Source organism: Anguilla rostrata, chromosome 6 (genome assembly GCF_018555375.3).
Source record: "Anguilla rostrata isolate EN2019 chromosome 6, ASM1855537v3, whole genome shotgun sequence".
NCBI classification, from domain to species: Eukaryota; Metazoa; Chordata; class Actinopteri; order Anguilliformes; family Anguillidae; genus Anguilla; species Anguilla rostrata.
In genome coordinates, this window is record NC_057938.1 from 24,741,198 (window position 1) to 24,755,973 (window position 14,776).

Below are 14,776 nucleotides of genomic sequence, written 5' to 3' on the forward strand. Positions count from 1 at the left end.
TGTATGGTGTATACGCTGATCAACACCAATGTCTAATGAAAGGGGGAACACGCTCTTCCCAACAGCTTTACCTCTCCAAAGGTTATCGATTTTATAAGGTTTCAGCCCTGGGCCCTGGACTCTAGTGAACAAAAAGTCGGCCAGCCCACACAGCGCGTTGGCCAATGAGCGCGGCGCAACTCAACACACGGTTTGTCTCGGGACTGCGCTACAGCAGTGTTCTGAAGGGACAGAGCGAGAAACCGAGACTTCCACGTCCGTGTGTGGATGTCCCAGCGATTTAGGAAAAAGATCAGAAAATCAGGACAGAGGACATACAGTTATCAATCCCATATTCAGTGCGTCTTGCAGAAGGAATTTTTATGAATGCTTTTACTCTGGCTAACACCTGAATGTCGATGTTATAAATGGTATTTCATATGCACAGTGCCACTGATTTTAAGGGTGCTTTGCGGTTTTCTACAATTATTTTGGAAGTCTGTGGAAGTTTCAACTTTTTTCTTTCTATTTGCGACGGACACCCGCTAGGAGAGGGTGGCAAATCAAGTATGGGATTTCGACTGTGATGTGGAGTGTTATTCCATTTGAAGAAATTAAGAGATTAAAGAAAAGAGAGGAAACAGAACGCACTTGGGATTCTCTTGTTTCTGGATATCTTGACATTCGTTGGCAACACTTGCAAAACGTGTTAAAGGATTTCTCTCATGTGTCCTGTCTTCCACACTGGTTGGAAGGGAATGGGAATAATGCCGCTATAGCTTTGTTTGAGATATTCCTTCAATTTTGTTTGTTTTTTAATCACCACAAATGCGTTTGAAGAAGTCAGTTATTGGTCGGATAGGATTTTAAAACGAGACTCAGATCTGGAATTACAACCATGAACTTTGTTATCAGTCTGATACCATTATTTTTCGCGCTTCTGTACTTGTCAACTGTTAAGGTAAGGTCCATGTTTAAACAGGAAGGAACTAATGTGGATATGGAGGATCAGAAATCATTAGAAAGTGAAGCGTTAACGTTTCGTTAATGAGCAGGTCGTCCTTGTCGCTCCCCCTGCGAGGTCATTCCTCGTGTTCTAAGAACCCAAAAAAAGTTTGTTTCGCAGATATCAAAGCGATATCATAACCAAATTTCTTGCCTGGGGCTTTTTGGTGAATGCCGCGCTGAGTGGTGCGTGGGGTGTTTTCTTGTTATGTTTAGTTTTTTAGTATATACATATATATATATAGCTGAGAAAATGTGGTGAAGTTTGACATCGGTGATCCTGGAGGCCTGCTCATAACCACCCTCTTGGTGTTATAACTTTAAAGGCGCAGCAGCAGTTTAATTTGATTTGGAAACAAGGTTACGTGTAATAGCAAAGTTGTAATGAGACACAGAAAGATAAGAAAATGGTCCTCTTTTCAGCCTGACTATGAACCCCATTTTGTTATTATTCTATTTATAATAGTGGTAGTAATATCCTTGTTGTAGCCTCTATATCTCTAGACTGTGTTTTATTTCTGAATCAATTGTATTTATATTTAAGTGTGAGGTTGCAATAGGCTATAAAAAATAATGTAGTCGTAGTTTTGATGATGATGGTGATGATGATGATGATAATAATACCAACAGGTTTTAGCATCATTCTGCACTGTCAAGCTTGATGGAGAAAAAAGTGAATACGTCCAAATGAAATGAAGCAACTACATTTCTCTGTAAAATCGATATTTGCATTCACTGAACTTGAACACTGAATATTCTTTAGCGAAGTTCATTGAAACCTAATCAACTATAACATCAGTTAGATTTAAGTGTACCACGCTTTCGCTTTAAAAATGAGTCATAAAACAAAAGTCCCTTAATTTCAATAAATGATTGTAGCCTAATGCAATTTCAAAGACCGTTTACTCCGTGAATCATTGGTAACCGGTAAAGCGCTTGCCGAAATAATTTAACCTGCTGCACCGCCACCGGAAAATCTTTTGCTAGCCTAACCGTGCCAGCAGTGAACATTTTAATGAGTTACCATTTATCAAAACGCACAGCCGTCCGCGTAACATTATAAAGCTAAGATTTCACGTTTATATTCCAGTATTTTACTTCTTACCGCTTAACTAGCCTACCGCAAACACAAAAGGGGTGGGGATTAGTGACGACGTGTATGCTATTTTAGTTTCAACACGACAAAGGTAGGCTATCATTGTAGACTGCTTTGCTCAGCTTCCGGCACCCAGTCTGTTCCCACCATTTTCAACGTAAATGGCTTTATGAACTCATATGAGACCACACTCATTCTGCTGCCGACTTTTATCTTTCCCGGTCGATGAGGCCAAATTGGCATGTTTCTCACGCAATGTTTCGGAGCTGTTGCGCGAGAAGCGTCACCATAGCGTGGCGTGTCTGTTCAACCAGCCAGACTTTCTAATGAGTTTGGAGGCGGGGAAATAAATATCAAGAGATCAGGCCATTTGCGATCAAGAAGTGGGAATATGCCAGGAACCATTGTAAAACATTCAGTGACATTTCCTTGTAAACTATATCAGACTGCTTTTGAAGGAAATGGGCGCGTTCTCGGTGCTGCATAAAGATTTTTTCTCCATAACTGGTTTAATTCTATCCAGAAACAGTAGGCCTACGCAAGGAGTTAAGTTAACAAGTGATATCCTTTTCCAAAGACAAAAGACTACGCATTGACGATCCGATGTTCTTCAGAAAAGAGCCACTCATTTTCCTAAAATGAATGCCAGATTATGTCCATCGTAATTTTCCTGCTGAGGAACCGATTTCTGTTTAGAAATGCATGGGATTGCGATATTGTCTATTTCTTTATGATGGGAAGTCAGCCCTGGCATAACTGTGCGTGTACTTCTGTCTCGCAGACTGCCCACATACCCAAGGAGGGAGGGATGAACACAAATGACGGTAGGTGCGCTTTTTTTTCTAGAAGCGCATTAAGCGGTGCATCTTGATAGAACGCGCCAGGGGTTTCACGATTTATTTCATTTAAATGGAGGCTGTAGCGCGTGGTCTGCCCCCTGGCGGACAGACGTTTTACAGATCTCTCTTTCTAAGTACAGTTTTTGTTTTTGCATGACAGTTTTGATTTAAAAAGTTTAGTGATGCATTAAAACAAAAAATGACGGTACATTTTGTATGCAACAGTGCCTTATTCACGCTTCTTGGTATCTCTCATTTAATTACTGTGTACGCGTTGAAAAACGTTGATTTGTATTTAAAATCAGTCGCTATCGCTCAGAATTTTAATGGAATTTTAAAGCTGATTTTAATGCACCAATATTATACCTTAAAATCGACCTTATCGTCTTGATCTTGTTATGTTCATTAAGTGTCCCAGCCCATGCGGTTTCTCTGTGTTCCCCCTGACAAAACACTCCACATCAACTGTAGAGGTATTATTTTGTAGCTCCGGGTTAAGTCTCGGGAATCATAATGCACGTGGGAGAATTAGAGTGCAGTGAGATTCATAAGAAATTCATCAAACCATACAGAGGTTATTGAAGAACAGATTTACCATTTGGAAATTGATTTATTCAAACCAACCTTTTTATAATGTATGTGAACTGTACATGCAATAGCCACATTTCTTTGTTTTCATGGTGGGGATAGATATTTTATAGTAGACACATTCTAAGTCAGATTCAATTGTAGAATAGTTCAGTTTTTGTCTAATTAGTATAATAAAATTGCTAAAAATGAAAAAGTTCGGAGTTCGATAGCATGACTGAAAATTATTTTGCAAGGCTCCAGGCAACTATCATTATGGTGCAAGAATACTGAGATTCATTGTGGAGTTACTTGTGGAGCTGCGACTATGTGTAAATTAACCAGTTTTTGTCTATGTCCAATTATAACACTCACATAAGAGGAAGGTACAGGCACATGTGCACATGCACACGGAACCCAAACCTGCACATGGTCATACAAACGTATACTGTTGCACATAGCCTGACTAAATTTCCTTCTTAATAGGTCTAGGTTATTTGGCGTGAGTATTTGTGCACATGGGGGTGGTCTGTTAGCAGGCTTTACATGCTTTTTGTTTGTTTCTCTGGGGCAAATTAAGACCCTTGTTAGCTTGTCAGCATAAAAGGGGTTTCAGCTCAAGATCCGTACTATTGTTTATCTGCTAAGCTGGCTTTTATGATACACACCACGCAGGAAATGCCTTGAACTCTTCTCTAACAAAGGGGAAATAAGCTCCCTTCAACATGGTACTACTCTTAACAGGTCGCCTGAGACTGAGAAAGAAAGAGACCAAGAGAAAGAGAGTCAAGGACAGGGAGGAAGAGAGGGTGATATCGCCAGCAAGACGATCAGGGAAGGAAGACAGGGAATAAAGAATAAGAAGCAAGGGAAAGGGGTGAGAGGAGATGAAAAGCAAGAGAGATGGTGAGAGAAGGTGAAATAAAGGGCCAAGAGGGAGATAGGGTGAGGTCATGAAGAGAGAGAGAGGCAAAGGGGAGAGAGAGAGGGAATGGAGCAGAGAAAAAGGAGAGAGCAGAACAGTGGAATGCTATCCTAGTAATTATGATACAATGACAGCTCAGTAAGAAAGGGATGGCAGCAGAGTTCAACAAGGTTGTTTCCACTCTGTCGTCTGATAGTGATGCTGAGGCCGAAGAAGATGATCAAGGTGATGAAATCTACTTCCTCTTTTCCCCCGTAGTGGTTCCCTTCATGGAGGTGTACAACAAGAGCATGTGCAGGACAAGGGAGGTCCTGGTCGATATTTTCCAGGAGTATCCCGATGAGATCGAACACATATTTATCCCGTCCTGTGTGGTTCTCATGCGCTGTGCTGGATGCTGCAATGATGAAGCACTGGAGTGTGTCCCCACAGAGACCTACAATGTCACCATGGAGGTGAGCTCTTTCTAGTCCTACAGTGTCGCCATGGAGGTGAAGGCCCTGCCCTTCTCCTTCCTGATTCTCTTTTTCATCTCAGTCCCTGCTTTTCCCAAGGAAAACCTATGCTTTCCTCTGTAGCACCCCACCCATGTTGTCACTGTGTGCAGTGTTGCAGAGTGTGTTACATTGTGCTGTGTTCTCTCATCTTTCAACAGGTGAAAATGTTCAAACACCTAAAACAACAAAACAATTTTCTGCTGAGTTTTACAGAACACAGAAGATGTGAGTGCAGGTAAGAAATAACAGGCAGGCAGAGAATAGAAGCTCAAGGCCCAGCAGGCTGTCTTAAAGGAACAAACTGTACACCATGAGATAAAGTATTGTCCTCTGTTCTGATCTTTTCAGACCAAAGAAAGAAGTGACAGAAAAGAAAGAAAAGTAAGTACTGATTCTTTGTAGTTTTTGGCAAATACACAAGGAGGAGGGGAAAGGGCAATGAGCCAAATGTAGAATGGGAATGAGAAGAGAATTAAGAGGGGATGAACCAGTAGCAAGGGTGGTAGGGAGGGGGGGAGGGTTCTGGAGACTTCAAAGAAATGCTAAATTTGCTGAATGCTCCATAGATGCAGCAACATATTTGCCATATACAGAAACATGTACACAACTGAGAAATAGCTATTGTGTAATATGTGTACTTTTGTGTCTTTTGTGTAATGTGAATTCAGCAGTCCATTTTCCTTGTTCTGTTCTGTACAATGCCACACTGTCCCTTGCTGTCCATTTTCAAATTATGTTTTTTTATTGGGACCTAGTTATGTGGCACCTCCCATAACGTAAACCTATAGAGAGTGAGTATGTACTGAGAGTATATACTGGAAAGTACATTTTAATTTTTAGTTGAAAAACAGAAATGGAAAGTTTATTTGGATTGTGCTAATGATGGAGAAGCAGTCCTGGAGAGTTGCATAGTGACCTGTGTTAAAGGCACAGGCTAGTTAAACAAACACAACAAACAGCAGACAGGCAATGCAGGGGACCAGGGGCCCCCTTGGGAGCACTGTGCTGTTTTCTGTGTTTTGGCTGGCTCCTAGGAAGTTGTCCAGGTGACAAAACATTTCAGCCTACTCCTTTCAGTTTGTTTACTGTATTTTATTTTCATTCTATTTTATCTACTATTTTTCATGAAACTATCATTTTATTATTAGTATCAATTTACTACTTTATAACATGCATACAAAGACCCATGGCCTGCACCATCATAATTATTTTGTAACATTATAGTCCAGTCATTGAACATTGATCTTCCTCTTGCCACGTATTGTAATGACATGACAACTGTTTTTAGTCATAGTGTTGTAAATGCCAGAAGAGAGATTTGGAAATGCACAGGGATGCAATTCTCTGAATATAATTGAGATAAATTGGTTCCCATCAAGAGGTGGAACTGTTTCAGGTTACTACATCAAAATACACCTCTGAAGGCTACTGTGTTGCTTTTCCAGTTAAGGTACCCTTCTGGTACTTGGATGAGCCCCAAGGTCTTGGATCGAATCCAGACCATGCCAGAGCCAGCTGTGGCTAGTATTCCCTCAGTTGGCAATTGCGTTTGCCAGAGATGGTACGATTCAGTCAGTTAGGGTTCTGTATTTCATCGCTCTCTAGCACCCTCTGCTGGTCGGTCAGGTGCCTGGAAACTGCTTGCCAAAGCTGCACGTGAAATGTATTCCTCCGACTCAGCTCCGTGCAAGCTTGGTTGTGGGTTGCAGTGTGAGAAAAAGCAGGCTGGTGACACCATGTGTTTAGGAGGACAACTGCAGATGTCTTCACTCTACAGAATTGGTAGCACGGATCAATGCTTGAATGTGGCTGTAAGTAGCTTATTGGAGATTCTCAATTAGGAAATTGGACATGTCAAGAATTATAACTTGTAAAGTAGGGTATAGAAGTTTCCATTAAAGTGCAACCCTGGGCAGAGGGAGAAAACTGCATCTCACTTCTAACTCCTTGGAGACAGGGATTGTCTTACCCATCTGCCTCTTAACACAAAATCACCATCTCATGTGTGTCTTGCCTGTCTTTCTGTGTCAGTATCATGTTCCACCTGCTGCTCGTGGGACTCAAATGGTCTTTGTCTTAAACATTGGCTTCCCTGATGTGGAAAAGCTATGTCTCATCAGTGTCATGTCTTTAATTGCACACGAAGAGGCTTTGCTTTACATGTGTCTCCCCTGTGTCTCATCAGAGAGGTTGTGTCTTGCATATTTCTTCCTGGACTCATGAAGGATTTTTGCCTGTGTCCTCCTGAGCAGAGATGCCGGGGCCTCGCCTTAATAATAATCCCTACTCATCATCTGATTTTTTCACTGAATGCTTTTTCTGCACCCAGATCTCCTGGATTTAGATGTGTGCGCATTGTTTTGTTTTATCTTCCAGAAAACCCCGGAGGGGCAAGGGCAAAGGCCTAAAGAGAAAGAGAAGGAAAAACAGAGAGAAAAAGCCACCCTCGTATGTCAGCTGTGCATATCCCATGCCACACTCGCGCTTGAGCGTGTCTCTCATGGTCGCTAAGTTAATTTGGGAAGAGTTTGTTTGTTTCTTGTAATTCGCCCTGCGATTGGCATGAAGCTTATCTTTACGGTTGATTTCTATGCAGCTTTAACCCACCGGGGCGATAATAATATGTCGTAGAAGTCAGATGGTGAAGTAACGATGTCACCGCGCATGTGCTTTTGTGTGATCAGACTAATCCTGTGACTGGTGGAATGGGACTGGCGTGCTGTTGAGTCTGTGTGCTGCTCTTTGTGGTCCATGCGTCTTTTTAAAACGGCTGGCTTTGTCATTGTCTTTTGTTGCAGACATGACCGGTATTTTAACACTTGTATCATTTCATCTTGTTTTTCCGTTATGTAAACCAAAGTATTGTGCGTCTTGTTGGTAATGTCTCTTATCTGTAGTCAACATTCAAGAAAAATAGACCGAATCAAGATGTTTTGCTAGATTGTTGTTTTCCAATGAAAGAGAGATACGATCTCTGGAGGGCCAGAACAAAGAAAGCGGGTTTTATCTGTCAAGCAGGATGTGAGGGCAGGACCTGAGGATCTATCTAGGTGTGTCTAAATTCACGTTCACTGGTTTGTCTCATCGGAAAAAAATTCCAGTGTTGATGTTGTGCTTTTCAAATTGAAGTTGTCCTCTGTTCTTCACGTATCTGAAAGTGCGAAAGGCATTTAATGGAATAAATGATTCTGCATCTTTAAACTCCAGCAATCCTGAGTTTTATTTAAACATAGAGAACGGTACAGTTCCAAGAGAACTGTTTGAGAAGCTGGTGCGCTTCGTCTGTTCTACGGTAGTAACCTGATCACAGGTATCTGTCCCCAGGCTCAGAGAGCAGAGCAATGGCTCTGGGCTGTAAACCGAACTACAGTGATGCTAAACTAGAGGGATGGGACTAGTGATGTCATTTTTATGTCAGTATGTGTGGGGCAAAGGTGGAAAGTCCAGGAAGAAATAAAGGTACTGCCATGTGTTTCTTCAACCCATGAACTCAGCCAGCTGATTTCACCATTTAGTTCTACATCCTGAAGAAATGTTCTAATTAGCAAATCCAGGTGATTGGAACAATCGGGAGGACTTTTACTTTCTGAACCTGGATTTTCCACCTCTGGTGTGGGGTTGGCAGTGGGGGCAAATGTTGCTTGTAATATATTCCTGAACATTACATTATGCTCCAGGCTGCAGTGAAGCAGCTGACAATGAGCTGTTTGTATGACAGCAGGATAGGGTGTTTTTTTCAGTGTGTAACTGGCACATGCTGCAGCTACTTCTCAGATACAGAAATACACCAGTCTTATTTCTATCACTGTCTTTCTTATACACCAATAAACCACTTCCATCCATCACTGATGTCTTTCCATGTGCTAACTCACCTCTGTGCATCACTAATCCATCTCCACACTTCACTAACCCATCTCTACTCAAAACTAACCCAGCTCAGTGCATCACGAACCCACCTCTACTCAAAACGCCACTTCCGTACGATACTAGTACACGTCTACACACTGCTAACCCATCTTCACGCGTCACTAGCACACATCTCCACACTGCTAACTCATCGCAGTACATCACTAAATGATTTCCACAGACTTCTAACCCATTGGTATGTCACATTGTCATACACCACCCACCGACACACCATGAACCCACTTCCATGCAGCGGCAGCGTACTTCCAAATGCTGGTCACTCATACCCGGGCGGGGATATTGGCCTTCGGTGCTCAGCTCCAGTGTATGAACGGAAGCCTGGGGTTTTGGGGTGATTATTGTTGCATGTCTGTCTGTCAGTGTCTTTCTCTCCCTCTGTCTGTTGGAATGTTGTAGCTGACTCCCCTTTTTTCCTTTTTGCAGCCACTGTGAGCCTTGCTCAGAGAGAAGAAAGCGCTTGTTTGTACAAGACCCCCTGACATGTCAATGCTCCTGTAAACATTCAGAGCTAGACTGCAAGTCCAGACAGCTGGAGTTAAACGAAAGAACTTGCAGGTTTGTTTATGATGCCTTATGATGCCTTACAATAAACCATGTTTGTATCCGCATCAATTCTTAAATAAGGAAAATTATGTGTATACTCTTCATAGGCCTGGAGGTCAGTAAGTGTGCATAGAAACATCACAGAGTACGTGTATTCACATGCTACATCATCCTTTACCTGCTTGTGTGTGTCTGGGCCCTGCTTTGGTCCTTGCTCTCTCCCTCAGTTCAATCAGTGCGTTTACATGCATAGTTGAAATTGATAAATATTAATAGCTCGATTTGGCCAAAAATGAGATTTAATTGGATTATTGTCGTTGTCACAATATACATGACTCGGAAAGAATCGATTTATTGACCGGAGGTGTGTCTGAAGAAGGCTTATAAATCCTGCTTCCTCCAATTTTGTCGCAACTTTTTTGAATAGTTCGTGTTTTTCTTCCATCCATGCATTTTAGGATATTTAACTCCTTTAGTTGTGATAGCATGAAGTTGGTCTCCTTGTCCGTCCAGAAATGTATTTTTTTTGCCATGATACTATGGAGGGCAAAACGGAGCTTTAGAGTGTCGCCAGCAGTGTATGCGTGTGAGCTCGACAATGCATTTCTCACAGAAAAGGTCGTTTGTCGCCTTTATTTAGTTCATTACAGTGGTGATACTAGTGACAATAATTAAGTAGTACTGTGCTGTTAGCCTTTATTGATCACCATACAAAGTTAATGTGAAGTAGCTAGCACAATCGGACAGCACTATCCCATAAAAATGTACTTGAATGGTAGGCTACTTGCTCAATCGAACGGTAAATGTGAACAAGATTCGATGATAGTCAGCGGCACCAAAATTTTGTCACACCCTCAATAAACGGCAAAAGTCCCAGTAGAAGATTGAATGAAATCTTTTAAAGTCCGACTTTGAAAAATTTGAATTAGTACTATTTCAGTCTGACTACAATGTTTACATGATTTTTAAAAGTCCAGTTTTAGCTGGACTAATACAATAAATCGACATTTTCAAGCATCATGTAAACCCACTGACTGTTGCCCGAGCACCATCCCTTTTTGGTCTGTGGGGCGGGGTGTTGTCATGTGAGATGCCTCTCTAACCTTCTGTGTGTTCTGTTCCAGATGTGAAAAGCCAAGGAGATGAGAGGAGAAACAAACTCTGACATGAAGGGGGAATATCTGCACCGCACTTTGAACTCTGATCATTTTCTCAAAGGATGCATTCCCTGGACAGACTGAGAAGAATGAAAGAGAAAGAGAAAGAAAGATAGAGAGAGTTCCTGTATCTTTTAAAAATATATTTATATATATATATATATATATATATATATATATATATATATATATATATGAAGTAAGAAAATTATAAATTTGTATTGCTGCTAAAAACAACACTATAAAAAAGTGAACGACTACGCCAGTGCATGTGGCTGGCGTGTGAATGGGACTGAGATTTTGTTGCTGGTAGTGAATGGGATTGAGTGTATTTGTGTGCATCGGATTGAGTTTCCGTGTAATGGTCTTTTATATCTGTTGAAATGATTGACTTGATGTAAAACTTCACTGGATTTGGGGATGCATGTGGAGAGAAATATAAGCAGGCAATGAAGGCTTCCCTTTGGACATATGACTTGGACCTAGCCTTTGGAGAGGAAGGCAGGAGCAAATCTCTCTGTCAAGAGCGAAGGAGGAATACAATGACCGCAGTGGTGTAGAGCATTTTCCTAGACATTTTCCAAAGGAAAATAACGGCAGGTCCTGGAAAAGGAGAAGGGCTGGAACTTTGAACGTCTTCTTTGTGATGTCACTTCCTGCTCTCAAGAGAACTCCATTGTGGGCAGGGCATATAGAAGCTTGTCACCAAGGCGACTGCTGACTAACACTCAATAGGACTCGGAGTGTAAATACTTGTAAAGGGATATTAATATGGAAACATCTGAAAATTTAGTATACAATTACATTGTTCTCTAAAACAGAGGCATTCATTTTTGACCCATTTTGCTAATTGAATTTGTTGATTTTCCAAAGAGCACTGCACACACAATTTCAAAACTACAAACTGTATGTACATAATTAATATCCCTTTTTCGTAGTACACTACAGTGGATTTATAATGTTAGAATATGTTCAGTATTCAGTCTGTATTTAATTTGATCTATTTATATGCAGTGTTATGTTAAGGTGTTTTGCTTCATTTGTTGTCAACGTGTTGCCAATTTGCCAGGCCCTCTGGAGAGAATGGTTAATGGCTTTTTATAAAGAAGAAAAATAACACTTTAAACATTCCTAAAAGCATTAAGAGAGACTTTCAGGACAATACTCAGCATGAGGTTTTCTTTCCAGGATGTCGGGGTGGGGCGGGTGTGGAGAGGAGGTGGGTCGATTGGGGTTGTCATGGACGATGATTGTGATCATATTGAGCATGATTGTGCCACATTCTTGGTGTCTGTGCCCACACTGTACCCTGCACTAAACTGCCCTCTAATAGCCAAGCCTGAGCTCTGCGCCCATCCGTGCTACAGCCACACTAATGCAGCCACACATGTGAGAGAGCTCCTGCTTCTGGAACATTCTACCTGTGTTAATAATGACAGATGTTCTCTGTAATCACGTGCAGCCACATTTAGTATATTTTCACATTAATATATTTATTGGTGCTGTAAATTGGTAAGTTTAAAATATTAACATCTATTGTGTTTTTAGTGTAAGTAGTAAGCATATTTATTTTCAAAAGATATTGTTTTTTATTAAATGAAAAACTGATTTATTTGCTTGAAGGTTTGACTTTTTATGCCATTTTATAGGGTGTCCTCTTGGTTTGGAGTACAGTGGTAAGTGGAATGTGTCCTTTCTAGTGCTTATCTGGGGGACCTTGGACCTTTTGAAGATTTTAAAGGAGAGATGCTCCAGTCACAAGTTTCACAACAGACCACCTCTGTCCTCATGGACTAAGAGACTTCAAATGGATTCTGTCCTTCAGTTAGTGCCAGTCAAAGACTGGGCTAATACAGTGGTAATCTTGCTACTCTTAACATTGTGAATACCATTTAAGAATGGATTACCCCAAAGTATTTTCCAAGGGCTTATACTTACTGGAATCCCCTTCCAGTAGCTCTTAAAGACAGAAATGTGCCAGGTTTCTCTCAATCACACGTTGTTTGACAATGTTGTGGTGGTAGGTATCCCTTTTTGTCAACTTGCAATTTGGGTTAGCAGGCAATAACCAATACTTGTACAGCACTAAGAGTTTAAAAGCCTTCTGGGTTTTCCACAAAAATATCCAGACTCACTTTTTCCAAAAATTTTATTCTCTGTCCTCTGATCTAATGTAAATGCACAATTCAGATATTTAATGAAAGGATAAAACTTATTTTTCAGTACCTTTTACTTTGTAACTTTCCTGCTGATTACATGATCAGAAATGTTCTCACAATTATTAATTATCTCAATTGGTCATTATCTACTTCAAGCAAAAATAAGGTCTGTTTTAACTTTTCAACTAATGACATCTGTTCCCAGTAGCCAATTGCAGAACACACAGGAAAAGATAAATAAAATTGCACACAAATTTTACAAAAGAAACGTTTAAAAATCAAAAATGTGTTTTATTTTCTCACTGTGGCTCTTATTGCTGGCTTCTTAAATTATATTAAGCAAACTATATTTCTGCATACAGATATATTTCTGATCCAATAAAATCCTAACATAACATAATGACGAGAACAGTTCATTCAGCCGAACATGCTCGCCATTTTCCTACCACTAAAGTGTACCTAGTGCTCAGTTTGCCTATAAACTAGATATTATTTAGCACAGTATCAAGCCTGGTCTTGAAAAACCCCATATTCTCTGCCTATATTACATGATCTGGCAAGCTATTCGACGCAATGGCTACTCCATGTGAAAAAATACTTCCTAACATCTATGCGGAATTTACCTTTTGCTAATTTCCATTCATGCCCCCTCGTTCTACTAACAGCTCAACCTGAAGAATATCTCGTAGTTCATTTTGTAATGCCTTTTATGAATTTAAAAGCCTCAATCAAATTGCCTCAAGTACTAAGCTTGAAGAGATTAATCCTCTTTAGTCTTTCCTCAAAAATCTTATCTTTCATACCAGGGACCAATTTAGTTGCCCTTCTTTGAATCTTTTCCTGAGCCTCTATCTCTTTCTTGTAGTACAGTCCCCCGACCTGTGCACAAAACTCTTAGTGTAATTTGACAAAGATATTGTATAAGATAAACATGCAGTCAGGTCCATAAGTATTTGCACAGTGACACAATTTTCATAATTTTGGCTCTGTACGCCACCACGATGGATTTGAAATGAAACAATGAAGATGTGATTTAAGTGTAGACTTTCAGCTTTAAGGGATTTGTCAAACATATTGTATGAACAATGTAGGAATTACAACCATTTTTATACATGCCCCCCCCCCCCCCAATTTTAGGGGCTCGAAAGTACTTGGACAAACTAACATAATCATAATGACTGCCTGAAGTCTTGAACCCATAGACATCACCAGATGCTGGGTTTTTTCCCTGGTGATGCTCTGCCAGGCCTCCACTGCAGCTGTCTTCAGTCCCTGCTTGTTCTTGCAGTGTTTTGCCTTCAGCAAGCTGAATGCATGCTCAATTGGATTCAGGTCAGGTGACTGACTTGGCCATTGCAGAACATTCCACTTTTTTGCCTTAAAAAAGTATTGGGTTGCTTTCGCAGTATGCTTTGGGTCATTGTCCATCTGTACTGTGCAGATGCCATCCAAGTGCCATCCAATGAGTTTTGAAGCATTTGGTTGAATCTGAGCAGATAATATAGCCCTATACACTTTAGAATTCATCCTGCTGCTTTTGTCAGCAGTCACATCATCAATAAATACAAGGGAAGCAGTTCTAGTGGCAGCCATACATGCCGCCATAACACTACCTCCACCATGCTTCACAGATGAGGTGGTATGCTTTGGATAATGAGCAGTTCCTTCCCTTCTCCATACTCTTCTCTTCCCATCATTCTGGTGCAAGTTGACCTTTGTCTCATCTGTCCATAGGATGTTGTTCCAGAACTGTACAGGCTTTTTTAGATGTTTTTTTTTTTTGGTGAACTCTAATGTGGTCTTCCTGTTTTTGAGGCGTACCAATGGTTTACATCTTGTGGTAAACCCTCTGTATTTACTCTGGTGAAGTCTTCTCTTGATTGTTGACTTTTGACACAGGTATGCCTACCTCCTGGAGGGTGTTCTTGATCTGGCCAACTGTTTTTATTCACCAGGGAAAGTATTCTTCCGTCATCCACCACAGTTGTTTTCCCTGATCTTCCGGGCCTTTTGGTGTTCTTGAGCTCACCAGTGCGTTCTTTCCTTTTAAGAATGTACCAAATAGTTTATTTGGCCACACCT

General features: G+C 40.8%; 1 protein-coding gene across 5 annotated transcripts; it reads left to right on the forward strand.

Moving 5' to 3' along the window:
• The first annotated feature begins 204 nt into the window (after positions 1–204).
• vegfab (vascular endothelial growth factor Ab) lies at positions 205–12,147 on the forward strand. Of its 5 annotated transcripts, none has more exons than XM_064339157.1 (8): positions 205–940; positions 2,862–2,904; positions 4,670–4,866; positions 5,067–5,143; positions 5,257–5,289; positions 7,285–7,356; positions 9,259–9,390; positions 10,503–12,147. In XM_064339157.1, exons 1-8 carry the CDS (start codon positions 878–880, stop codon positions 10,522–10,524), a joined length of 639 nt encoding a protein of 212 aa, XP_064195227.1. In that variant the 5' UTR covers positions 205–877; the 3' UTR covers positions 10,525–12,147. The 5 variants fall into 5 exon arrangements, with proteins under 5 accessions (XP_064195227.1, XP_064195229.1, XP_064195230.1 ...); XM_064339160.1 differs by lacking the exon at positions 205–940 and adding an exon at positions 1,905–2,237; XM_064339156.1 differs by lacking the exon at positions 205–940 and adding an exon at positions 2,255–2,625.
• The last annotated feature ends 2,629 nt before the right edge of the window (positions 12,148–14,776 follow it).

Bases quoted from the DNA above. Each gene is read 5' to 3' on its own strand.
- vegfab (XM_064339156.1), top strand. From the start codon at position 2,542: ATGGGCGCGTTCTCGGTGCTGCATAAAGATTTTTTCTCCATAACTGGT. The intron at 2,905-4,669 runs GTAGGTGCGCTT...TTTCCCCCGTAG, and splicing joins AGGGATGAACACAAATGACG to TGGTTCCCTTCATGGAGGTG. The intron at 7,357-9,258 runs GTATGTCAGCTG...TCCTTTTTGCAG, and splicing joins AGAGAGAAAAAGCCACCCTC to CCACTGTGAGCCTTGCTCAG.